This window comes from Vanacampus margaritifer, chromosome 9 (assembly GCF_051991255.1).
Source record: "Vanacampus margaritifer isolate UIUO_Vmar chromosome 9, RoL_Vmar_1.0, whole genome shotgun sequence".
In the NCBI taxonomy this organism is placed as follows: domain Eukaryota; kingdom Metazoa; phylum Chordata; class Actinopteri; order Syngnathiformes; family Syngnathidae; genus Vanacampus; species Vanacampus margaritifer.
In genome coordinates, this window is record NC_135440.1 from 13,834,870 (window position 1) to 13,862,181 (window position 27,312).

The 27,312-nt window shown below is 39.0% G+C and overlaps 2 protein-coding genes across 13 annotated transcripts in view; both read left to right on the top strand.

The window, feature by feature from the left end:
• The first annotated feature begins 789 nt into the window (after nucleotides 1-789).
• On the top strand, nucleotides 790-4,817 carry LOC144058129 (protein NDRG1-like). Its single transcript, XM_077576396.1, has 12 exons — nucleotides 790-1,003; nucleotides 1,261-1,366; nucleotides 1,675-1,795; nucleotides 1,888-1,950; nucleotides 2,041-2,101; nucleotides 2,356-2,442; nucleotides 2,570-2,626; nucleotides 2,709-2,875; nucleotides 3,372-3,471; nucleotides 3,566-3,601; nucleotides 3,701-3,752; nucleotides 3,881-4,817. Exons 1-12 carry the CDS (start codon nucleotides 953-955, stop codon nucleotides 4,069-4,071), a joined length of 1,092 nt encoding a protein of 363 aa, XP_077432522.1. The 5' UTR covers nucleotides 790-952; the 3' UTR covers nucleotides 4,072-4,817.
• Nucleotides 4,818-7,755: 2,938 nt separating this feature from the next.
• Nucleotides 7,756-27,312, top strand: part of LOC144057306 (focal adhesion kinase 1-like) — a 48,001-nt gene continuing 28,444 nt past the window's right edge. For 9 of the 12 annotated variants that reach the window (XM_077574712.1, XM_077574718.1, XM_077574721.1 and 6 more), the window contains exons 1-9: nucleotides 16,262-17,382; nucleotides 21,813-22,099; nucleotides 22,174-22,340; nucleotides 24,954-25,041; nucleotides 25,211-25,290; nucleotides 25,399-25,461; nucleotides 25,548-25,602; nucleotides 26,138-26,278; nucleotides 27,235-27,312. In XM_077574712.1, coding sequence (XP_077430838.1) covers nucleotides 17,310-17,382; nucleotides 21,813-22,099; nucleotides 22,174-22,340; nucleotides 24,954-25,041; nucleotides 25,211-25,290; nucleotides 25,399-25,461; nucleotides 25,548-25,602; nucleotides 26,138-26,278; nucleotides 27,235-27,312 — 1,032 coding nt within the window. In that variant the 5' untranslated portion in view covers nucleotides 16,262-17,309. Of the gene's footprint in view, nucleotides 8,033-9,681; nucleotides 9,791-13,648; nucleotides 13,676-16,261; nucleotides 17,383-21,812; nucleotides 22,100-22,173; nucleotides 22,341-24,953; nucleotides 25,042-25,210; nucleotides 25,291-25,398; nucleotides 25,462-25,547; nucleotides 25,603-26,137; nucleotides 26,279-27,234 lie in introns of those variants that run through there. The other 3 variants (XM_077574719.1, XM_077574713.1, XM_077574720.1) reach the window with 3 other exon arrangements.

Below are 27,312 nucleotides of genomic sequence, written 5' to 3' on the forward strand. Positions count from 1 at the left end.
TTTGACTTACATTACATTGCATCAGAAGTGTCCACTAACATGCAGATCATTCAAAGTCATATATACAACAGTACATTTGTAAATTGCAGACAAGCGTCAAGGACAAGTTACCAGAATTCTGTGAGCAGATGGCACGCTGAGATTAGGGAAATGACCTGCTACCTCATGGCTTGGGTGAAGGTGTTGAGGCTGACGTATGCATCTTGTTTGTTGTGCTACCTATTTACAGAATGCTAGCACACCACCCATGGAAACAAATATTTAAATAATCACAATCGATTTAATATAGATAGATAGATAGATAGATAGATAGATAGATAGATAGATAGATAGATAGATAGATAGATAGATAGATAGATAGATAGATAGATAGATAGATAGATAGATAGATAGATAGATAGATAGATAGATATTCTACTCCCTTTTGAAATTATTAACTGTGTTTAATGATGACTATTGATATGCTTTCTTTAAAAAAAAATTCACTTTCTATTTTAATATCTTCTGTTACATGTTTATATGTTCAATAAAGCAATCACTCAGTCAATTACAGAATTGCTGTTTTGCTCTCTGTATCATCAGATGCATCTTGAGACTGAACTGCAACGTCATGCATGTGCCTACGTGATCTTTGGTGCCCTGGTTAATTCTTGGTCGAAATCCCGTGCTGGCTCAGTGGGACTGGAAAAGCCTAAGGTGAGATTAAAACAGAGGCCAGTTGGCCACATGTGAGACAGGTTGCACTTGAAGATTTAGCAACAGATCAGCGCTGGAGGGTATATAAAGCAGCTCAAGCGAATGGTCTGTCACACATCCTGCACTGGTTGCTGCATAATTGCGATCCCTACGGGGTATATCACTGCAGAAAGAAATTCACATTCACAGGACAGCTCGACATCTATAGCAAGTTTTCCTTGTGTCTGTAATTTGAGCCTTTAGTGCACCAGGAGCCATGGTTTTGGAAGAGAATGAGTGCGACTCTGTCTTTGAGCCTCACATCACTGTGAGTATTATGACACAGAACTTGTGCATATTTTACACAGTTGTTTGGTTTGACTTTTATATCTGTATTTCAACAAGTTTTTCAATTGTCTTGCATGAATGTGCAGCAACATGATGTTGACGTTTCTCCCACATTGCAAAAATATGCATGATATTTTATTCAACTGCTTTTGTTTTGTTCAGCGACACAATGACCCTTGATGACCATCCTCATGCCAATGTATCAATACAAGTGTGAATTATTTTGTTTTTATTTAGGAGGAGCATGTTGACACTCAGTATGGGAACGTCCACTGCATCATGACAGGGACGCCCAGGGCAAATCGTCCGGTCATTCTGACGTATCATGACGTTGGACTGAACCGTACGTATTACTGGAGCTCCTTATCCACCAGAAATCAATAGCAGCATCATGGAACAGTTATTCCAAAAGACGTTAAAATTAACCATGATGTAGTTCATAAAATAAATAACTAGATGAGAAATATTAACGGATCTGCCAAATGCTCATATAGCTTTGTTTTCACATTTTAAGTATCTTTAATTATGAATTGTCTTCTGGGAAATGGTTTACATCTTTGTAAATCACCCTATTATATTAATGTATTCATTTCAATCATATTGCGCAAAAAATAAATATAAAACAGATTTTTCCCCCCCCCTTCCCTACAGACAAGTCATGTTTTGAGACTCTGTTTGCGCATGAGGACATGCAAGAAATCCTGGGACATTTTCCTGTTTGTCACGTTGAAGCCCCAGGACAACACGAAGCAGCCAAAACTTTCCCTACATCGTGAGTAGTTTCTACAGTTCACAAGTTTATTCTTAACAGTGCTTCAACTGTGTGATGATATCACTATTAATTGTTGACTTATGACCTTGAAGGTATTCCTATCCGACCATAGACCAACTGTCTGAAGCGCTGCCTGCTGTGCTCAAACACTTTGGGTGAGACAGAACTGATAATCCTCGAGTTTTCCCATGATAATCTCCAGCTAATACCACAGATCCGGGCTTGATTCTGAATGTAATTCACAGGTTGCGCAGTGTGATTGGACTGGGAGTCGGAGCAGGTGCCTGCATTTTGGCCAATTTTGCTGTGAGTCCACATTTCTTCCATTAATCTTGTTTGTAACAATATTGTTTGCTGTAATGGAATCTATAGACATGGTAATTTCCAACAAACCTGAAAAATAACTTGTAAAGTAATTTGACTTCATTACCTGACTTTTAATAATAGAAATGATGTTCTTTCATTTAGTTCATTCATCAACATGGTCGTGTTTGTGTTGCCTGTATCAGACATGACTGAAAACCGCTAATTACTTCTTTGTACTCTTCATGTGTGTATAGCTGAATCACCCTGATCTGGTGGACGGATTGGTTCTGATCAACATCAACCCTAATGCTGAAGGATTAATAGATACCGTCGCAAGCAAGGTCAGCACTGTGTGTGTCATGTCTGTGTTTGAGCGATTAGGCTAACATTAGCTTAGCTAAAATTAGCTCGTTAAACTTCTATGATGTTAAAGTATATTTATTCCTTATACTTCCCTCTACGCTACAGATTACCGAATGGACTCACTCTCTCCCTGACACAATTATCACACACTTATTCGGAAAGGTAGGTTGCCATGACAACAAAAGCATTAGTCGATGATTATATACTGCATTCGCTCATTCTTCCTTCCACACTGACTTTTCAGGAAGAGATCCAGTTCAACCATGACCTCATAGCTACATACCGCCACCACATCAGCACAACCATGAACCAGTACAACGTGGGCCAGTTCTTCCGCGCTTACAATAGTCGCAGTGCTCTTGTGGTGGAGAGGCCTGTTACTGGTGGAAATGTCAATGTCAGGACTCTCAAGTAAGAACCAACTTCTGACTTGTAATGCGTCATCATGACATGACCAAAAGTCCCATTTTTTATTAATTTTCTTTAATGCTTTTCAGTAGACCCGAATAAACTGTCATTTGCTCCACTGTCAATCAAATTTTTGAAGATTTATGTTCTCTTGAATGTCCAAGAAAAATAATAATAATGTCAAAAAAATAACCGGAATCACTCAATCAGTAACTAATAAGTCTGAAGCTTTCATACTAAACTCATCAAACTGCCTTTACGAACACTGCTTTGTGCACTGAGGCACAGTGTTGCCCAAACAGAAAAGGCCTTCTCCAAACTATGAAAGGTGGAAGCATAGAATCTCCCCAAAATAGCTTGGTTTCATATTCAGGGCGCCTTCATTTAGTGTTCATATGTGTTTAAAGTTGAATGTGAATGTGGTGAAATCTTGTTGCAGGAAATCCTGGCACTACTTAACATTCTGTAAACCACCTCTCCGCTTATGTTTTAATCCCAGATGCTCCACGTTGCTGCTTGTCGGAGACAACTCTCCATTTGTGGAGGTTGTGGTTGACTGCAACTCGAAGCTTAACCCAACAAAGACCACACTGCTTAAGGTAACCGCAAACGTCATATATTATTGTTTGGGTAACTTATCAAACTGAAGGAATTATTTGTGTGATTGAAGCCATTGTTGCTTTGCTCTTGTAGATGGCGGACTGTGGAGGACTTCCTCAAGTGGCTCAGGTGAGACAGTCGGTTTAAGGAAAAAATGGAATAAATTTACGCACTATAAAGAAAATATTGTATTCAGATCCTATACTGTATATTTTTGTCTCAAAACAGCCAGCCAAAGTGATCGAAGCCTTCAAATATTTCATCCAAGGCCTTGGATACTGTAAGTGACAACAAATTCACCGGACTTGTATTCATAGGGCTCAATCCCTATTTTCTTAACTTTAAAATGATATTCAGTAATATGAAGCTCTTTTGAAATCCACTTATACCAAACTTATCTGTCTACAGTATCCAGTGCCAGTATGACCAGACTTCGGTCACGGACGACCTCTAGCTCAAGCGTCTCGTCCCTGGAGAACTCTCGGGGCCGTGCGCAAGAGAAGCGAGGACGCTCCCATACTGATGTCTCCATAGAGAGCATCTCCAACAACAACATGGACCGCATCACTTCAAAGTCCACACATGAAGTGGCATGCTAGAGCACATGATGCACTTATCTACCCAGCTTTCTCCTGCCTACCTTTTAAAGGTCACAGTCATAGCTAAATGTGACTACTGTATGCTTCTTCTTTTTTTAGCCACCTTTTCATGTTCGTCACATCCTCTATGTACCTGAAAATGTGCTTTTCCAATTGGGGGCATTCTCCTTTTCTTACCTCTCCCACTGATTACACAAATTTGTGATTGATTATTCAAAGTAAAATGAATTTTGATTTCATTAATTAATTTTGTTAAGTATTTTACTGACAAAAAGAAATCAGTTCGTAGGACTAAGTGTTTTATGTGCCACTTAGCCTAACATTGACATACAGTAATGTGTAATACATTTTAATTACTTCTTTTCAACAGAAGTGATTCATAGAAATGTGCATAAAAGATAAATTATGATAATCCTTTACTGGTCTCCAGAGGGGAAATACAAGTGCTACATGGAGTGCAGGGTAATGCAACACACAGCAGATTGTTAAAAAATAGAATATAAAAAAAAAAAGTTAAATTTTTTATACTAGATAAAAATATGTTTTTATTTTTTATGTTTATTGCAACAGATTAAAAAAAAAAAAAAAAACATGCTTTGAGTGTATGGATGATTTTATTGGTTGAGTTTGGCGGTGAGGGTGTGCAGTGACTAGTTCTGTTTTATCTGGCTGTTTTATCTATATGTGAATATAAAAGTAGTATGTAATATACTGAACTTAAAAAATAAAAATTACCCTCTAATAAACACGGTAGTTGGAGTGTTTCTTCCTTTTGGTCACTAGATGGCACTGCACGCATTGAACGTGATCTGACTACACGGTTCGTGGAAAGCATCTACATGAATACCATCCATCTGGCTCGTAATGTCGATGTTTTTAATACGGCTTATGGGTTTATCTAAAGCCCTGTTTTTTTTTCACAGATGGTCTGCATTAAATAAAATACTTTAAATTATATATATATTTTAAATTGGTTTCCATCCTTAAACAGCTCTCACACAGGCAAACACAGTTGATATTTTTTTTAGTCATTTCAATTTGAAACAGTTCAGTATTGCAAACATATGATATTTATTATAAATGTAGACACGCAAAACACATTGCATACATCATGCATGCAATCAGTGACGCTCTCACTCAGCATAATTTGTGTGTCGGTGGAAGCAATAAGTGCCTGCATGAATGAATGTATTGTATGTGTAGAAAGAATCTTATGAAGCAGTATGAATGCACTGAGTGTTTAGGTGTGTGGGTCGATAAAAATGGATGATAAAAATTGAAAAACGAGCTGTCAGCGTTCAAAATCACATCTAATTGTGCGAGCTGCGATGCGTCTGGATTACAAAAATACTCTGCAATATGATGGTCTGATGAATAATTTATGGAATTCTCTTAAGAATTTATTTAAACATGAGACATCCGCTATGGCACGCTTTAGGGACCGTAAATATACCATCGTTTGAAAAGTATTATTTTACTGTGCTTTCATTTAAAGGGTTGCAATGGTAGTTGCACTGGATTTGGTTGATTGAGAGTTCAGAGTAGACATAATCAAACTCCATTTTGTCATCATGATATTGCATGTAAACCTTATATTTGAATTGTGAATTACATAATGTGATTGTAGTATTTAGTTATAGATTGGCATGTGCTTGATTCAATTTGGTATCCCTATACAGTATTTGATTAAATAATTGTTGTATACATATTGTACTACATTCATTGTACTATATGTCAATCTTTTTAGATTGTTTTGTTCTGGTTGCAGATAACATATTCATCCAGGGGCAGAGTCAGAAATGTTTCAATGGGGGGGCCAGGGTGACACAATGACTCACTGAATGATGGCAATAAGATGACATCATTCTGTATGTGTGCACGCACACTAGATGTTGCTTTTTACTTAGATTTCTTCCTGCTTGTATATATATATTATGAGTAGCCTATGTTGGTGATGGTTGATATATGCGTGCATCTTATTTGAGGAATTCCTGACTGTGGATGTTGTGATAAACGAAATGACGTCTCGGTCTTGACCATGTTTACTGTGCAGCCAAAGCTGACCCGACAACCTCTAAGTTGTGAGGCTACAAGCATGTGCGACAAATCAAATGCACATTTAAATAGATATTAAATTATTAAAATGCTATTGTTTTTATATCTGGATGATGTAAATTCCTATTTGAACCTCAAGGCCATTCAAACCAGAAGAATCTGTAAAGACTGCAATTTATATTTAAGAAAATAATCTTGAGACCCTGCCCGCTTTCCTTTTTTAACAATTTCCTTGATTCCAGTTGATTTTTATGAAAGTAAATGTGCACCCTTTTATCTTTTATTGTTAATGTATATTGTTGTTTTCAATCAAGTCAAAAGGGGGGGAAAAAAACACTTTTATGGTTGCATATACAGTATATAATGTTTTTTTTGTATGCTGCAGGATTTAAAGCAACACTAAGGAACGTTCAGTTTATGTTGATTATGGCGGCGCCATATGGGCAAAAGCGGTAATAATATGCCTGAAGGAAGACCACATTTCCCATGAGGAAAAGCGAATTGCGTCTTTTTTTTTTTTAGCTCAAGCCAGCTAGGGAAAATCGGACCAACGTTGATCCTTGACTGCCCTTATATCTGGGTAGTGAAGAGGAATCTAGAATTTTGTCCTCTTTGCGTGTTCCAAAAATGAAGATAGATTTAATGCAAGAAAAATACACCTTTGCAAAAATGATTTAATAAAAAACAGAGAATCTCTGGACAAATAACTGCCTCTAATCATCACTTAAACAGGTGGGATTCAGAGCGTCAAATGTAGCTCTTCCGCGTGCACAACGGTTTCTTATAGTTAAAAAGACCTCCTCTCTTTCATTTGTAGACAAAACATACTCTCTGGTACTTTTCCATGAGCGATGGCGAAAACAGAGTCAGCTGTGGGTGTTCAAAACAGATTCTGTTCTCAAGGACCAAATGTGTTTTCGCACAAAGCGCTGAGAAGGAACTTTTTTAGACTAAATAGTATGTCCCAGCTTAAGGTCAGCCTATACGAAGTCAACACCATCTGCTCTGCACAGGACACAAAACATTTCGACAAGGTTAATATAAAGAATTAAAATGTTAATAATGTGTAACAATGGTTAATGAAATAAAATGAAGTATTAAAAATGTTATAATATCTATCAGTAGCTTCCATTTTCCTTTTTGTTCTCCTCAAACAAAACTTTTCAGTTGTGTTGCAGCTTCTGTCAGGAAAGCAGTAATTATGTGTCGACATTCATTTGGTATCTCACCTCTCACTGATCTGCAACACATGCTATAGAAAACGGATGGTTAGGAATAGGATCAAAGCTATCCATAGGTGTGAATGTAAATGGTTATTTGCGACCAGTCCAGGGTGTACCTTGCCTTTTGCGCAGCGTGCTCATTTGCTGCAACACTAATGAATAGGCTCCAATCTGAATAGAAAATGAATGAATTGCCTGATGGATGATACTCACGAGCTCATGATTATGCATGTGTTATGTTGCTCATGTTATATGTGAACCAGTGAACTTATATAAGAAGACTTAAGATTTAATTTAAATTGAGTAAGAATACATCCGAGTGATTCCTGGGTGTTTCCAGGGGCCCCTGTCGGTGCTGTGGACCTTTCAGGGCCCCAGTCCTCGTGACAGCTGCAGCCATGTTGGAGAATCTCGGCGCTCCAGATGCAGCAGAGCGGAACAGCACCTCACGGTTGCTAACTGACCGCTACCGCGCGGCTTAGCGTCAGTGACACCGACAGCCGGGCACGGCGCTGTTGTAGACTCGCAGACGGGGAGAGGGAGCCAACAGCGGGCAGACTTCAGCCTCCAAAAGTCGGATTTAATACCACCGGGACTCATGTGTAAAAGCCCTGCTTACTGAGTGGAAAAGGTGGCCGGTGACTGGAAGTAGGTGCGGCCTGGCTCCGAGATCCTTTAAGCGGGTGAGTATTGATCCGTCTTGGGAGAGGAATGGTTGGGAAGAGCCCACCGTTAGCTGTGCTAGCTTAGCATTAAAGGGCTAACAGTCAGACAATGGGCTGGATGCTGCACGGGGCTTGCATTATTCTTGACTAGTATGGAGATATTGTAGATATACCACGCACTCTGTAGCTAGATAGTATGGTCATTTTTTTTGACACGGTGCAGTCATTTGTATTCCTAGCAGACAGTAGTGAGTGGTGCAGTGGCCGAAACCACCCCTCTGGCTTCTCTGGTAACTTAGATGCAAAGGTGAACACAAGAATGATTTATATCACGTACAGTAACAATTTTGAAAAATGTGTCTTAAGTGAGTCATCACCGTTGTGAATTAAGCATTATTGCAAGGATGGATTTGTTCGAGACAAAAGGAGAATAATAGGTCTTTCTTAACCATCTTCAGGTATTTGGGTAATAACATCATTGGACAGTACTGACTGCTCTCACACTAATATTTTTTACCCCATTGCCACAAATCACCAGTTTAAACTGCTTCATGGGTGTGGATGACTAACATGGGATGTCGTTTGTCAGATGGTCCAATGGGGCTCCTGTCACATCTGTACACGCTCCCCATCAGCAAACTGGGGTCATGACCCCTCTTAAACCCACAAGATTGGATAATAATAATCAGCACACATTCGTTAAGATCATATGTTTGTCCTTGTATACAAGTAAGGCTATTGTTGGCATTCCTGACTCACTTGTCACTATTTCTGGACGTGTCAGCTTTTATTGTTAGTGGGTGAATCATCAGCAACTTGGTCCTTTTAACACTGTTATTTCATTCCATAGGTCAGACACTGTTTGTCTAGTTAGTGCTAGGATTCACGCCTTCATTGACACTGTCTGCTGTCTTGTAATTATCATCAGTTTTTCTGCAAAGTGGCTGCTTACATATGGCTAGTCGTTCTCATTGAAAGGGATACTTGACCAAATGTTGCCACTTTCAGCAGTAAAAAGTTAATATTTTGTACGTAACGTAATTATTTTTCATGTACAAATGAATACTGAGGAAATCGGTCACGACCAATCACGGCTCAGCTGTTCCTGAACACAGGTGCTGTCACCTTCAGTTGACAGCAATTGGCAAGATTATTTTTTAAAGGTATTATTTGTTCATGAAAAATAATGAAGTTATCACATTAATTATAGACAAAATATTGTCTTCTTACTGCTTAGATTGGCTAAATGAGTTAAGTATCCCTTTAAACTGCAATTTGCCGAACAGTGACTCGACATTTTTTAAGCCAAAAGCAATCCCTCTGGTCTGGTCTGGTCTGGTCTCCATGTGTCCTGCAGCATCACTTCTCACATTTCTGTCACTAATCCAAAGAGGCAGGAATGAAGAAAGCAACACTGACAATGTTGGATCGATGGTCACACCTGTCTGGCTTCTGACAGGGGGAAATAAAGACGAGGGATAGCGGTGAGTGGATGAAATTGGAAGCAAGGGGGATGGCAAGTAGTGCGCCATGGGAAGAGAAACAAATCGACCAGGAGGGAGGAGGCTTCTGTTATGACACTTGTAGGTGTGTGAATTGGAAGCAATCAGGGGCGGGTGTTCTCCCTCTCCTATATGACGACATACCGCACAACTAGGAAGTGGAGAGGGGAGGCGAAGGGGAATACATGCAAACTTAGTTAGAGCAGAGGTGTAGTCTTCTGCCTAAAGGCTACCAAAATGCACTTCTGGGATTTTCTAGGCTGCTCCAATAGAGGTATGTAGGTGGCACGATGGCTCGGGAGGCTCTATTAGAGTTGGTGTGTGGGTGCTCGGTGCAAGCCAGGTATCGAGGGTCTGACAGGCAGAGGGCTGGAAAGGAATTTGCGTTGCTCGCCACCATGCAAGCAGTTGCATGTGGAGACCTCGCACACAAGCTGAGTGTGCAGCGCAAACAAGTACGCGGACGCTTCTGATATGGTGTCAGACTGCTCTGTTTTTCTTTGATAAAGCTGGTTGGCTGCTTTGACAAATGAACGGATGGGAGGGATTGAAAAGTGTTGTTTTGGACATTTGCCTTGTGATTTCTGATCCTGCTGCCAAGACAGTTTTCCCCGCCTTCCATGCAATTTTGCTTTGATTGGTTACCTCTAATACTACTAAGTCTGTTTTCACGCGGACTGTGCAGTTCCTAAAATTAAATGTAAAGAAGGGGAATAGTGGACTTCTGTTACTACTGTAAATGGTCCCTGAGACATAGCAGTAGAGCTCACATTTATTGGCCTGTGTCTTTCACACCGAACCCCACAAAAGGAAAAATGACATTGCTGTGTCTGTGTATGGGTCTGCTTCCCCCAAACAGTTAATTAGATGCATGCCAGCGTTTGGTGTGGCACATACAATAACCATCCCATGTTGGTGCTGTTCACACAACAAAATGACCCAGGGAAAATGCAAAGGCACAGTGAAATTGGCTGTTGATATTGATATTGATTTTTTCTGGGAATTTACCTTGAACTGTTTTTTAAACTATTGATTGTTTTTTTGGGTGCTTGTTTATACGACAGCAGTGTTTTGGAGCCTAAAAACACAAACGTTTGAAGTGGAACTTTTTTAAAAAGCATTGTATTGTTTTACATTCAAACACACACACAAAAAAAAAGAAGCTCATTTTTAAAAATAGTACTGTAATGGCAAAAGCACTGCTGTAGTATTTGTACATTTAATACATTCATGTCCAGTGAAGTTGGGCTGCTTTTGTGCTTCACTCATGCTTCCCATATACACCGCTGAAGATTATTTAAAAGTAGGGGTGTTAGAAAAAAATCGATTCGGCGATATTACAGCGCGCAATTCTCGAATCGATATGCGGCCGAATCAATTTTTAAACGTAACATTTTTATGGGAATATTCAACAAAATGTCTTACTTAGGGTTAGGATTCACACATTAAGCATGGAATAATGTTTATATTAATGGAACATTATGCCTTAATATTTTATTTCAGTGCTGTTCAAACATGAAACAGACTGCAACCGGTTTGTTAAATGCAGTGGCTCAGTTATAAGCCTGAATTTTCAGATAAATAAATACATTTTCATACAAATCTTACAGTGTACAAGTACAAGTTTACTGATTAGTAATTTCTAAATTTGAGTAAAAAAAAATAAAAAATCGCAATAATCAATTTATAGATCAGATTAATCGGTATCGAATCAAATCGTGACCTATGAATTGTGATAGGAATCGAATCGCCAGGTACTATGCAATTCACACCCCTATTCAAAAGATAAGTTGTCTGCGTACAATGTCTTTATAAAGTGACATCACAAAACCACTGGTATCCTTATTATTATTACTTTTACAAATGGTGCGGGCACTGGTACTCTGTAGTCGTAAAAATGTTCCAATACTACACACTGACACCACATGACATACTGTATACAGTACTTTCTGGGTAGTAGTGATGTCAGATGCGTGGAGATAAGCGACGGCAAATTATGCTTTGGAAAATGGATGATTAACTCCAGCAGGGACCTCCTCACACAAAGCCGCAAGTCAGGTAGCCTTTGAGCCGTCCAAACGAGCAGTTTCGAGACTGTGGCCCGCAAGGCGCTGCTTCGCTTCGGTCAAACCAGGCAACACGTTGTTCTGTAACGCGTTCAAAAGACGTTGTTATAAAGGGGTGTTTTAAAGAATTAACAAGGACAAGCATCAGGCGATCAACGACCTCTTTTTTTCCACCGGAAAATTAATGATTAATGTTGGACGTAATCATGTCAAAAAACATCCAACGAGTGTATTTTTCTCCACTGCTGGCCTTCATCTCTCTTCACACACGCTCCTCTTCCTCACGTTCCACCCCTATGATTCACTTCTATAATCACAAAATCACTTTCATGTCCCCGCATACGTTGGTAAATCACAGAACTCTTGCAACCATCAGTTGTCATGTTCCATTTTTATTTTAGAACTTGTGGTATTCTCATTGAGTGCGTCAACAGAACTCAACTTTATAGAACACAGAGAGGTCATGCTGTACATAATAAAGACAAAAGTGAAATATATTATGTTTAAAATGTCGCTATGGTGAATGATGAAGTAATGATGGCACGGGTCTTCGCCCCCCCACACCCGCATGCACGCTACCTCACTCTTCAGAGTCAGACTGAAGCTGCTTTGTCAGCAGCTTTCGGCACGGGTTGAACACAAGATCTCTACTGTCGGTCAAATGACACTTTTTACCCTTGAGGCAACATGTTGGCTTGAAATCAAAAGCAGAAAAGTGAGAATGAAATCCTGTCTTTAATTTAAAGGGGATATTTTTTGGAAATGTTATGTTTTAATTGCTTGTGTACAAATCACTGGATATCTTAAGTGCCCGTCCAGCCTTAAAATGTGAAAGGTTAAAGTCAAGGATAACCTGTGTCTCGTATATACAGAATTATGTTATCTTGCATCTTGATCAGTTAAGGTTGCTCGAGCCATCCGTCTGTTTTCTATGCCACTTATCCTGTTCAGGGTCGCGAGGGAAGCTGGTGACTATCCTATCTCACTTTCGGGTGAAAAGTGGACTACATCCCGGACTGGTCGCCATTCCATAACAGTGTGTTTATTGTTTGGTACTGTAGTTTTTATTTTGCATCGTACAGGTGCAGAAATTGCATCCAGTGGAACGTTGGCAGACAACAAGTAGCCTACTGATGACTGTTAACTTCACAACAGCAACCTTCTGCAATTAGATAACATTTACATCATCGCTAAAGCTAGTTTAAAGACAATTGATTAAAAATGATGCCCGTGGCTGAGGATGTTTGGAAACTATGTAGGGTTCCCTAAAATATGAACTTCTTTGACTTGAATCAGAATCGCAAGCTCTGTGCGCCTCCATTTTAAAAGCTAAACTTAATCTGCCAGAAATTTTTTACCGTGGTCGCATGACATATTTGATATGTTGTCGTATTCTTGAGCATATTGACTCCTCACTGATTTATACTTTGTCAGTGCTTTCTGCCACATCATCAAAATACTGCGGTGAAGGTTATATGACATTTTACATTCATTTTGCTTCTTTGTAGAATTAGCGTTTGCCGTTAATGCATTGTGACCTTTATTTTTAAGACACTGTATTGTTCACCAGATAAACTAGAATTTAGAACGCAATGAGCCGTTTTCTGGCGTTGCTATATTATGCTCTTTGTATACCCAACCATGACACTCACCTCTTTCCAGTTCACCTGTGGAATTTTCCCCAAAAGTGTTTTTTTTTTTTTAGTATTCCCCAACTTTCCCAGTCTTTTGCTGCCACTACCCCAGCTTTTTTTTGGAACATGTTGTAGTCATCAAATTCAAAATGAGAGAATATTTCCCAAAACAAAACAAAACAACTGTTAAATCACACAGTTCACTGCCAATATCAACATGAAATAACTTGTCTTTGTAAGTGTACTTCATTTCATGTAAATTGAAAAGGATTTACAAATCAATGTGGTCTATTTTTATGCTTCACACAACATCCCAACTTATTTGGAATTGGGGATTGCAAATCAGTCATGCTCAGCCATCAGAATGGGATGTAGTGAATGATTCAACACATTCCAAATAGTAATTTATTTTTTAATCCTTTTGTGTTTCAGATATTTCTGGAATATCCCACTATGCTGGTGAGTACAAACTTGTGGTGCACCTTTAAATATGTGTCCAGAGTATCTACTATATCTGCTGCCGGATACTGCTGAATAAGCGTTTCTCTTCAGTTTTGTGTGGTTAGAAGTTCAAAATAATTCATTTCATTATTAACCAACTCGTATGCATAATAGCTTATACCAACTCAACCAAACGTGCCAAAAGAAAACAATGGTGACATGGAATCACCTCAAAGCACTTGCTAAGCATTCGTTTGGATTGCTATGCCATGTCTTTGCCTTCCACACTTTTTCTGCTAAGGGAGATTTTTTTTCTTGGTTTATTCATGGATTTAGTTTTGGAGGTAAAACCAGAGGCTTTATGGGTTGTAAGCCTTCCTTGGCTGTTGCTAAGTAACCATATTTCAGTAGGATGTTATATATTTGGAACTGGAAACGGACTCCCCTTCAAAGGTATCGTAACACAGAGGACAATTCCTTTAACTTTTGCTTATAGACGGATCTTTCCTCACAGCTTTCATGTGTCTGTCATCAACTGCTTCTATGTTCCATTCCAAGGTCAACTCTCACTTGGTACAGCAGTAGTTTCGTTTTTCTTCAGGACATTAAAAATGGTTGTTTTAGCAATGGCCAATTCCTGTGCAATGTAGCGGTAGATAGCTCCCTGGTTTTGATGTTGGCTTCGCCTCGACAACTTGTATTACAGACTTTTAGCAGAACTCAAATCTAAACCTGAGCAGAAACATTCCTTGTTAACGATAGTTTGAATCATCCATGTAATAGGTAGGGCACAGCCGGACAACAAAAAACAAATGTCAGTCATATGTTCCAATACTTTTGCTCACATGATAAATGGATGGAAATAAAAAAATGCCATCTTCCAAGTTGTGTATTAGTTCCAGATGCAAACAAATGTGAATAAGGCTGAAACGTGATCTCTTTATTCATATTCACTTTTGGATGTCAAACCAGAATATTTTTTCGGCGGCAGTAGAAATAAACGAATTGGCCTCACTGTTCCAATACTTTTGGAGGGAATGATGCTGGAGACGATTTCAATCATAAATCACATTTCTGAACTTTACCTCGACAAACCTCATCGAGATATTGTGTCCCGTAGCTGACGTCAGTGTTTTGGCCTGTAACTTGATGAGATGATGCACTCTTGCTGCTTTGGAACACAATGCAATGCCTGTGACATTTTTAACCTTGAGATTGAGAATCCTGCGCATCATAAACATAGCATTTAATCACTATAAATCTCTCAAGACACAAGTGAGGTGTGGAAATCTATTCACCCTGCAGTCATGATTATTGTGTGTTTCAGATTTTGTTTTGTCCAGTCAGATTTCTGCTACGACACTAAATGCTAAGACACAGTCTATTGATGTCAGCATTTCTACATGTACTTAAAATTATTTAAAAAAAAATACTTGAATTGTAATGTTGCCTTTAAAAAAGTATTTTTTCTTTTTTTCTATCTATCTCTAGATTTAATCAGAAATCAGTCTAAGTACTTATTACCGGTAAACTGAGAAGAAAAAAAATGTGCTTAAGTCATTGTCGTTTAACTTATGAAAACAATAGTTTTATTTAACATTTGTCGATGATGACCAAAAACATTATTGCATGTGAGGTACAAATATTCATAGTAAATTTATTATCTGACAAACCAACCAGTGTAATTGATGTCAATGCATGGCCGCTTAAATTTTTTTATTACAGACATTACGGTTGTAATTACCTATCACAAGACTTGGAAAGTTTCTTGCCAATATAAAACAAAACATGAATACAATAAAAAGAACTGTAATTAATTTCTCATACAAAAAAAAAGGGAAAAAAAAGCCAGAGGCTTGTTTACTTAAAGAGGGCATTTGTCAACATTACAAAAGGCCATTTTTAGCCAGATGGTTCTTTTCCAATGTTGCTGCTTGGATAGATGGTAAGTTAGCCATGAAAACGGTAATTAAATCTTAAAAGTACAAGATCTGATGTGAGTGCAGGAAAGCGCAAGCTTAAACAAGGTCAGATGCTTAAAAGACCAAAGCAGCATACATACAAACGGGGGGGAAACACAGTTACACTATTTTCAGATGACTAAAACTCAAGCGAGATTAACCCTACAAACACAAAAAAGTGTTAATTATTTTTAGTGGCTAATATCTGAGCCTGCTAAAATCATTGTGTGTGTGGGATGTGAATTTATTCAAGTTAGCGGGTGACCCTATTTACATTTTAGCATCTATTTTTGTTATTACTCTTGTGGTGTCTTACTCAATGCCAAGCCCTCCCAGCACCACTCAAACCCACGCACACACAACCTTTTCATACTGCAGCCTTCACTGAAAAATAACAGCATCTTGCACCCTCACACGTTCCCTTTGGGTATCTTGTCCACGCGTACTTTCTTGGTCTCGCATAAATCTCCCCCTTCCTGTCGCCTTCATGTTTATCTGCAGTCACACGCTCATCTTTTTGCATATGTAAACCCCTTTTCTCAGGCTTTAATACACACATACACGCACACACACACACACACACACACACACACACACACAACACTGTGCTGCACTCCCAGCTGAAGCACCGCATTGCATGTGTACCGCGCTCGTGATGAGCTGCCGCAGCCTGTGAGGCGACGTTGGGATCTCTGCCGCTACAGAAGAGCGCCTGACTTGGAAACGGATCTCCGGCGTCATTTCCCCTCAACCCATTCCTGCAACATTTTCATGGACACTCTCATTCTACTTTGGTTCCTCCCACCTTAGTTTTGCTTCACTTCACATTTGTTTGGTTTCCGTGAGTTTATTGTTGTGGGACATCAACCACCTGCTAAATGTGGTGGTTTACCTGGTCGCTTTGCATGATGTAAAGCTGTGGTGTTTACTCGTGTGGCATCTCGTTCTCGTTTCTCTTTTTCACGCCAGCTACTGCTCTCCACCTCTTCCTCATTGTGCTCCACTTTTTTCGTTGCCCTTCTTTGCTCTACATTTCGCTTTGCTTGGTTCCCTCAACTGTCTGCTTATGATAACATTGTGGAATGACAACATGAAACCAGCTACGTTTTGTGGACCCTGAGACTGAACATGGCTGTCATGGTCCTGCAACCTGACATTTCGGACTGCTTTGAACCTACGCTCATTGGAATTCATTTCAAGGATTGATTATTTTGATGAACATCAGCAGCGTGAAGATGGGAAGCTGAAATTTCTTGCCTGAGGTGAAAAGAAGACCTCCAATGAAAGGATTGGGTTTCAGCTTCATCGTCTTGAACTTAGAGAATCTTTACAAAGACCATTTCATATCAGTGATGTGGTGATGGAGTTACCTGGTTAAAGGATATGACGTTTTTCACCATCTAGCTGTCGACACCAAGGAGCGAGCAGCAATCTTTTGACACATTGCCCCTTTGAAGTGCCCCGATTCTTAAAGATATTTTCACTTCTGTACAGATGAAAGCATCAATGATTCTGATCTTTGGATTCCTCTTTCTTTCTTTTTTTTTTCCCCCCTTGGATGCATTTTTACAAATCTCTTGAAATAAATACTGAGGACACCACTATGCCTAAGGCTATATGCTGATTTCAGTCTTTAGCAATTTCATTAGGGTGCTGTGGCTAGGATTGGAACAGCGCTCCCTACACTACAGATGGAGAACAATGGCTGCATTCCACTCTGCTGGAGCAAAGGGGCGTGCATCTATGCACATCATCCCTTACCAAGTATGTACAGAAGTTTATTCACAGAAATATGGGTCACATAAACCGAAAGTAAAGCGGATCTCCAAAACTGTAATGTGTTATTTGTTAGTGTAGGTACTTGAAATATGTATTCAGAGCGAGCACAAGCAGACTGTCTGCTACGTTAAATATGTCTGCAGCAGACATTATATTTGTTAATTATATATTATAGTTGTATTAATGATCTAATTCCTATATTGTTGACTGCTTCAAGTTGTCATATTGGATTGAAGTTGAAGTGAGAAAAGTCACTTGGGAGCTTTTGTTTATTGGCTCGGGTAGATGACCTGCAGTGGTTATGTAAGTCAGCGATCGACAACCTTGTTTTGTGCCACGGACCGGTTTCACGTAAAGCAATATTTTGATGGACCGGCACACAAACTATTAAATTAAATGATTTAAAAAATACATCTCAACCATTTGAGATCTGGGCTTGTTTCTTTTCAATGAGTAGGATCTTGGGCTTATGGGAAACAATGACATCATGTGTGTTACTTATGTCCAGTCTACTTCATAATTTGGTTTTCGTGGCCACCCTTGCATAAAATCCCAACTGGAGTAAAATACTTTTTAAAAGTTCTATCACTGAATGTAATGAGCAGTTTGACGAATGCCGAGTCAGTAAATAGATGAATCCATGGGTGCTGAACTGCGAGTAAGCCGTGGTCCACCACCACCGTAGTAGTAGTTAATATTACAATTACAATTTACCAAAAAATAAAAAAATACAATTACATCCCGTTAGGTTGACTTTGAATCTTCGTCTTCTGTGGGCACAGAAATCATCCTTATCACAGAGAGCAGCTGAAAGGCATTAGGGGGAAGGGAGAGAAAATTGTGTGAGGATGAGAGAAAGATGAGAAGGTGGAAGGAAGAAGCAAGGTGGTTCAATACAACCGGAGGATCAGATTTACATGTAAAGGAAGGAACTAAAAGATCTGTGAGTGACAGGAGGAGATGAGTCGGGGCATTGGAGGGCTACAGTTAAAAGGGTAAGGATTGCATATGAGGAGTAAAAGGCAGAGGACAGGATGCGGGATTTGAAGAGAAAGATGATGAAGATGAGTGGGAGCAACGAGCAACTGCAGAGAAGCAAAATGGATGGTTAAAAGAATACGTCAAGGCCAAGAAGAGGCTCCCCCAGGATTGTGCCAGTAACCTAGATAGCAATTGGATAAAAGAAACCATCTCACTGCTGCGGTTATGGGCCAAATCTGAACTCTTCAGCCTTCTGTGGTTTACCAAGCTTACTGTCAGTCAGTGGAACCCCACGAAGAGAAGTTGGACTGGCAACCGCCTGTCCACCTCCTAAATGCCCGCGTGGCCTAGTTGATTTATTACTTCATTTCCTTTGCTAGTGTTTGAGGGCATCCATATGGGGATATGTCAAGCATATCAGAACTCAAGATTTATATTGTGATGTACGACACAACTGTTTTTGCAAGCTTATTGGTCCCATTTCCTAGGTGTCAGCAGTCTCTGCAGGTGACAAAAATCATTGTGTCCAAAGCTGTTCTTGAGGATGTTGCTAACAAACAAAACACATAAAACTGACAAATACATTTAGGCTAACATGCAGTTAAGGGATTTGGGATTTAATTTACAGGTGGCATGAACATACAAAATAAAACATAACAATACCTCTTAATAGGGCTTTGCAATTAATAGAAATTCAATTACAAATACACTCCACAACTACAAAATTGGCATAATCGTAAACAAAAATAAAAGATTATTGATAATAATTAATAATTCTAATTTTGAGTTGTTGAAATTTATATATTTGCACTTTTTTTTATCTTAAAATAACAAATAAATCTTGTTTGGTCCAAAAGGAACTTGCATAATTCTAGTGTTTCAAAGATATATATTTTTTTACCTTTTTACATTTTCCTGATTTGTACCCAAAAAACAAATGATTGTCCTAATCGTGATTTAATTTATTACTAAATGAATCGTGATTAATATTTTCTTCATAATCAAGCAGGACTACCTTAATGACGGCTTCTTGGAGCCCACGATCCCCTTTAAGTAATATGTAACATTTATTACAATAGGTAGCTGAATATATGTACTAGTCTTAATCGAGGTGTATAAGACTTTACTAAAATGATCTGTAATATATAATGAGAAGATAATTTTAAAAAAATAACCTAAAATAAGTCATTTGTGAAAGTGGATGATGTGTGTGAAAATTCCCACCACAGAATTACAGTACATAATTTGCTTTCGTTAAACTTGATAATACTTTTTCTGCTTCAGTTATTAAAATAGGTTTGGAAAGGTCAGTGAACACCAGAATGTGCCCGACATTTCTATTATGTCCTCTAAGCCCATCGGGCTGTCAAAGCCAGATTTAAAGTGCCACCTTAGCTGTCTTGCAGGTGTGAGCAGAGGAAACGCTTCCGAAGAACACAGTGTGTCCTTTGCTCACGGAACACATCCACTCTGTCTGAGTTTGGACTGTAGTGTTTCCTCCTGGTTCAGAATTCATTTACTTAAAATCACCTGATTTATGTTGAACTGTGGGTCTATTAGGTCTCTCTAAAAGGACCTTGTGTCAGTGTTTTTTTCCGGGCTGCCGTTGACTCATTTGCTGACCTGCCAGCTCGTAACTAATATAAAACACACACGAACACATAGTCATGCAGTGTTTTTGAGTGCATATGCCCTAACACATTTCCCTACTCCAAGTACTATGCCTGTGATGAATCCGAATATTTGCATTTGGCAAACTGTCAGCGCTTCAAGCTCATTACATTTGATTATATGAAGTATTACCGTCACCTTCCACTTGCCAGTTATAATACAGTCTGCAATGTACAATAATATGCAGTGTAACTTTCTACAAGTCGTCTGTCTCTTATTTATTTATGATTTATGTATTTAAACTTACCATGGTGCACATTTCTTCATGTACCCAGGACATTTAGAGCTTTAAAGGGGAAGTCGACCGTAAACATTTCTTGACTATATGTTATATTGACGCCTTCTTAAAATAATCGCCTATGTCATTTTTTTCAGATTTTTCAGGAAACACAAAACATTTAACCATTTGAATCATAAGGAGGTGATTTAGGAAAAAAACAAGTTTTGCACAAAAAAAAAAAGACTTGGGCAATTATTTTAACTCATTCACTCCCAGCCATTTTCACTGTAGCAACCTCCTTCGCTCCCGGCTGTTTTACTGGAAGGCCCACAGTATATTGTGTTCTATTGCTATAAGAACATGGAACCTACCTGAAAAGAAAGATTAGAGTATCTTCTTTCATCAGGAAAAAAGGTATATTCGTATCTGTTTCTGATTTTTCAGCAATTAGCTTTAGAATATATCTAAATTTCGTCATTCTTCCTGGCTGATCACTAATACTCTGCTGGACGTGTTTTGTAATAACTACCATTGCTTGAAGAGACCTCTTCAAGTCAGAAGCTGCATCAAAGCCTTATGTATGCTCTAGCATAAATAAAACATAAATTTAAAATAAAAAAACGTATAAATACGTTTTTGGGACCATGACAATATTTAAAATAGAACGTGTTTATACTTTTTTGGGGGAGCAAATGAGAGTGTGACGATATGTGATCTCACTAGTCCAAATATGACATCCTGATTCTTTTTACATTTTCAGAATATGTGTTATGCAGCAAAATCCAGCCCTTTTAATCTATCTCAGGGGGCGAATGACAATGACAACACAGTTGCTCAGGGCTCAGACAACGACCAATAACAGCTCACCTGTTTTCTGAAGCTGAGCTGTTATTGGTAATTACCTGAGACCTGAGTAACTGTGATGTGGCAAAATGGCTGCCCTCCGACATTGATAAAAGCAGCTGGATTTTGCTGCTTAACTCGTATTCCACTAACGCAATATTAACCAGAATACCGTATTTACACTTCGTAGGGGCTGCACAGAGCATATTGTTGTCAAGAAATTTTGGGGGGGTTGATTTCTCTTTAATTTTAAGCACAATACATGTAGTAGATGAGAGAGAAAAGCAGGTTTGAAGTCTCCACTGACCATTGACCAGCATGGGGGCGTGCATGACGTCTCTCACGATGGCTTCAAGCTGAAGTTTGAATATAAACAAACAACGGCGGTTTTCTTTACCCGTTGGCAAGTAACACAGATAAAAACAGAATGGTTTAAATCCCCTGTTGCATTTCGTCCTCTCTCTTGCTTCACTTTACTTCATTTCAACGCTGGCTCTCGTACTTTCTCCATATCTCCTCCGCAATGCATTCTTTGCTGAGTGGACGATGGCCAGTTCCATGTTGGGGCAAATTGGTGGAGGCCTGCATTAAGGACCGAGCAATGAAGGAATTGCTTATGAGGAACCAAATCGTTTGACTTTAAAGTTCAGGTGACTTACAAAGTCTCATTCTAACAGATGTTTTCTTTGTTTTTCAACAGAATATGACGGCCAGTTAGCCCCAGTACGAACATCTGAATCAGGCATGGCAACATCTTCCTACTTGGAGCCCAACCTCTATCACTCCGCAGCAAGTGGGTGTGGAATGAAATCCCGCTCCGGGATTTCCGGTGGTACTGGTGTTGGTACCAGCGGCTCTGCTGGCGGTCTTGAGCGGACTCCAGGTTCTATGGACAGGGTTCTGAAAATCTTCCACTACTTTGAGACAAATAGTGAACCCAGCACGTGGGCAAGTAATATCAGACATGGAGATGCTACTGATGTCAGGGTATGTTAGAATGATAATTTTAGAATTTCATCATCACCTTCTGTCTCTCACTTTGTTCCTCCTTGTTTCAACAGGGCGTCATCCAGAAGATAGCCGAAATCCATAAATTGCGCTGTGTCACTTCACTTGGCCTGCGTTTAACCCATCTGCACACAGACGCACGTCACTGGTTACATCCTGACTTGGGAGTCTGTCATGTCAGGGAGAAATATGAGAAACAGCACCCACAGGAGGAGTGGAGGTACCGTAACAGTAAAAGTGTTTTTTTTCTTTTCTTCAGCCTCATATTTTGTTAATACAGTGAACACTTGATATGTGCAGGAGTTTCTGACCCATCACGGGTGAGAATTGCAAAAATTTACAGATAACTCACTTACTTGGGGTGGGCATCTCTTCAATAAGATGATTCAATACGTATCTTGATACGATGGTACGATACGATTCAAAAATGGTACATTTTCAAGCGAAACAATTTGTTTCAGTGGGAATATGATTCAATTCAGTATCCGGCCGGATATGGCTTTTGTTATGTTTAATAACCAATTCACTCCCAGCTGTTTTCATTGACGCAACCCCCAAGCTATTTTATTGAATTTTGATAGATTTTGCAAGGCCCCCAGAATATTGAGTTATATTGTTATAAAAACCAAAAGAAAGATTAGTCTCTTCTTTCATCAGGAAAAAAAACATATTTATATCTGTTTCTGTTTTGCAGCAATTTGCATTAGAATATAGCTAAGTTTCATCAATATTCATGTTCCTGGTGAAAACACTGTCAAAAAGAGCTTGTTGGAACATGGCCATGGTTGATCTCTTATACTCTGCCACCTGCTGGCCGTTTTTTAAGCCACCTCTTCATGTGAGAAGATGCATCAAAGCCTTCTGTATGCTCTTGCATAAAAAAACAACAACCTCACCCCCACCCCAACCGTATAAATAGGTTTTTAGGAGTGAAGGACAAAGTATTAAAAAAACAACAACAATGTATTTTCACGTTTTGGGGTTTGCACATTTAAAGACTATGTGAGAAGGACTGCCTCAATCCAAGCATGTAAACATAGTCACTGAACCTTATATTGAGCAACTACAGTCGCTGTTACCAGCTGCTCAACTTCCACCACTCCCAATGGCAATTTAGACCTTTTTTTGCATCGTCTTGACAAGTTAACCACTCTGCATTCTCTGGCGTCAGCCCCATAAGGAGCCTCACATGCGTGTCAGACAGTAACTGGAATCTTTCAACTGGCTGTCAAGCAGGCCGCCTATTAGATGACTAGCCCTGGCTACACTCCTCTGTTAAAATTGTGCCTAAAAAGGAGTAAAGCTTTGAATGGACCCAAAGATGCTTAATATAGTCACGCTACATTATTTACAATATATAGCGCCAATTTATGGTAATGAAAATATGTGTTTTATTCCTCACAGAGGAGCTCATAAGAGCTCAGGAAAGCTAATTTGAGCCACATAGCTGAGAAGACAAACGAGCAAAATTGAAATGTCATCATCCACTTTTGAATGGGAAATGAGTGTTTGGTTTGGATGGTGAAACATTTTCTTTTGTAAAGTATTTATCAGACATTTGACTTTTTTTTTTCCTCCTTTCATCTGTGTGTACCATATGTGGATGCTGAGGGTATTATTAGCTGAGTCACACCACCTCACTTGCCTAAAACACTTTTTTGTTTGTTTTCAAATCTCTTTTGTTTTGGGCAAGTTACCCAATGTGTTACTGTTTTTGGAAACATGTATTTTCAGGGGTGGAAGAACCACATGTTAGCACTTAAGACCATTTTAAACCAACGCAATGTCATTGCACAGATGCATCTTCATTTGACTTCTTTGTCTTTCACTGGATGCACTCATTGTTGAAAGGAATTTTAAATGTAGATGTTGCTCATTTTGCTAAGATGTAGCAGAAGAGCAGTGCCTCAGAGGGTGGCAGAGTTGCAAGCCCACAGGAGATGCTGCTGCTGAGCTATTGTTAGAACGGAGGCAGCAGCAGCCCAAGGGATAGACTGACTCTATCACACTCCTCTCGATCTCCCTTCGCTTGCTTTCTCTCCATCTGTCTCATGTGGCCGCCGCGCTTGCCATTTCCACTTTGATCTTACTCCGCATCCTTTTTTCCTCCCACATTTGTGTTCTTCTCTCCGGCTCGCAGCTTTCCATCGTGTCTAATTCCTCTGTACCACCTTTTGCTTCATTCATTATTGAACAAGGTTTTCGTATTCATTTTATTCTCAGCCTGGATGTTCTCCTTCATCTGTTTATAGGCTTGTACTCACAACTCTACTGACCTAATTCCCTTCGTTGTAGTCATTGCTTTATGTCAGTTGCATAGTTACAATATTAAACAGGGCATTCTGACCATTCTATAAGCAAATTGCATTATGCTTCATATGTTTAAACTTCATAAAAATATGAAGCCACATACTGTTTGTCTCCTACTGAACCTGCTCATTCTTGAGATGTATGCATTGTTAAAATATATGTATACAGTATTTTACATTTTGAGTCATTACAGTGAAGATCCCGCTTGAATTCAGCATTAATTTGTTTTTATTTTTATGATCAAAACTGTTTTTCCTTTTTAATATGTGACAGCCTAGACCAACTGCATTTTAGGCTGTATATATGCCAGTGCATATGATTTTAGCTATGGATGATTTGAGGTAATTTCCGTATATAGCACTTGCACAACATTGTTTTGATTCTATAAACAATAACAATGACACAAGGATGATTTGTGCCCTTGTCTGACAGAATCGATTGTTTGCAGTTATAATCATTGTTTGTGCATGATAATATCCAATAAGGTCTGTACTGTCATTAACTTTCTCTCTTCAATTCTCAGGTATGAGCTACGGATGCGATACTTTCCTAAAGGTTACCTCAGTCATTTCTCAGAAGACAAACCTTCGCTCAACTACCTCTATCACCAGGTGTGACAACACAGAATAAGAAGTAGATACTAGATCAACTAAAATGCAGTAGTTCCTCTAAAGTCCACACAGCTTCTGTTTTCAAGCTTTTCCTCCTCCATAAAATCAAGGCCTACTTTAATTGACCTATCAAAGTTGTAAGTTGTGCTGTCACACTTTGTTTCAACAGGTAAAGAGTGACTACATGCAACATATCGCCGATCAAGTGGATCAAGAGGTTGCTTTGAAACTAGGATGTCTAGAAATAAGGTGAGAGAATGCAGTTTGTTCACACAAGTGAAACCTGTTGTCTTACCTGAAAAGTTTGTTTTCTTGGTTGCTCTTGGCACTAACCACCATCATGTCTCGATTCCACAGGCGTTTCTTCAGAGAGATGCCAGGAAATGCCCTTGACAAGAAATCAAACTATGAACTCCTAGAGTAACATTTTATTTACTACACTGTCTATTTTGTGTGTCTATTCAATTATCCAAATTAACTTTTTGCCATGCTCTTGTTTGTTTTAGGAAAGATGTTGGTTTGAGAAGGTTCTTCCCCAAAAGCCTATTGGACTCTCTAAAGGTGAAATCAAGACGATCAACTCTGCAGCAGAAATGTCCTTGCTCATTGCCATATAACCTTTTCTGCTGGCTTGATTGTTTGAATGAATGTTGACACAAAGGATGACTTGATGTTTGAATACCTGATTATAAGGATCAACCTGAATTTCAATATCAGTCGCAGACAGCCTGTGTGTAGTTGCAGTTCACTAACCTGACTTCCGTGCAATTAGCATCGAATCAGATTGACTGAAGACCAGTCTTGGATGTAGTCTGTCTTTTTGCCTGATGTCAGCTGGGACAGGCTCAGGCTGCCTGTACATCTGAACAGGATAAATAGAATAGAAAATGAATGAGGTGAGGTGAATGGTGGAAGGGTTTGTGTATCCCATTGATGATGAAGAGGATGGATGGTTGGATGGATGGAAAGAAGGAAGGAATTTGAACACAATGTTGTCAATGTGCAGTTATATTTTTCAAGGGTCCAGCCCAATTCTCTTGGATGAAGATACTTATTTTTCATTTAAATGTCTTCCTGTCTCTTACAATTTTCTCAGGCAAAGACACTTCGTAAGCATATCCAGCAGACGTTTAAGCAGTTCGCCAACCTCAACGATGAGCAGAGCATCCACAAGTTTTTTGAAATCATCTCTCCCATCTACCACTTCGATAAGGAGTGCTTCAAATGTGCATTAGGGGTAGGGAAGCTTTCAGTTCGTAGAGTCCAAATGTTCTATCTTAGATAAGTAGTGAAGGTCATTCACACATTTCCCAGTCCTATCTAGTTGTTCTGGTGGAAGCCTGGAATTTATTTATTTATTTAGCTCTCAGTGTGGAATTCTGTCATGTTAATCACTTACCAGAACCAAACAAAGTCAGTGAGAACGTTTTCCTTTTGTCCTGTTTTCTTACTTTCTCACTGGACACCTCACTGGGTTTGTAGAGAGGTATTGATTTAAAAAATATATATATATAAAATATAGATTATTCTAGTTTTACTTAACAGTGATATAGAAATGTACTGCATCATGCTGAGAGGTGCTTCTTGTGTTTTTCCCTCTCGTATTCAGAAATCATGGTCCATGAATGTGACATTTGAGCCAAAAACGGAACTTGTGCGTTATATATGCTTTAAATCAAACCACTGCAGTTTCCTATGAATAAATAAAGATACATAGTTCACTCGGCCCTTTGTTTGTGGGAGATTATTGAATGTCGTGGTCCGCTCTGTTATAGTTGTTACAATTGGACACCAAACACTGAGCCCTGAAGTACCAAATTATTTTAAAATTTGTATTGTTTTTACTCTTGAACAGCTTCACTAACTTCATACAAAGATATTCAGTTCAAAAACTGGTCGAATTTACCAAAATGATCAACAATTAATGCACATTAAGTACATATTGGCAAGCATATGCGAACTTAGGGTTACTACACATCTTGATTGGGTAATAAAAAATAAAAAAAAGACTCTCAAACTGGGTCACTATCCACAGCCCAGGGCAGACCACCATTTCTGAGAGCAACCCATAGCTAAAATTGGTGAGCCTTAAACATATGAGCAAGATGTTATGTTTCTTAATGCTACAGCCCCAATAAGAAACATAAGAAATATAATAATGTAATAATGTGCTTGTTCTCTCTGTACTTTCAGTCTAGCTGGGTGATATCAGTAGAGCTAGCAATCGGACCAGAGGAAGGAATCAGCTACCTCACAGACAAAGGCTCAACG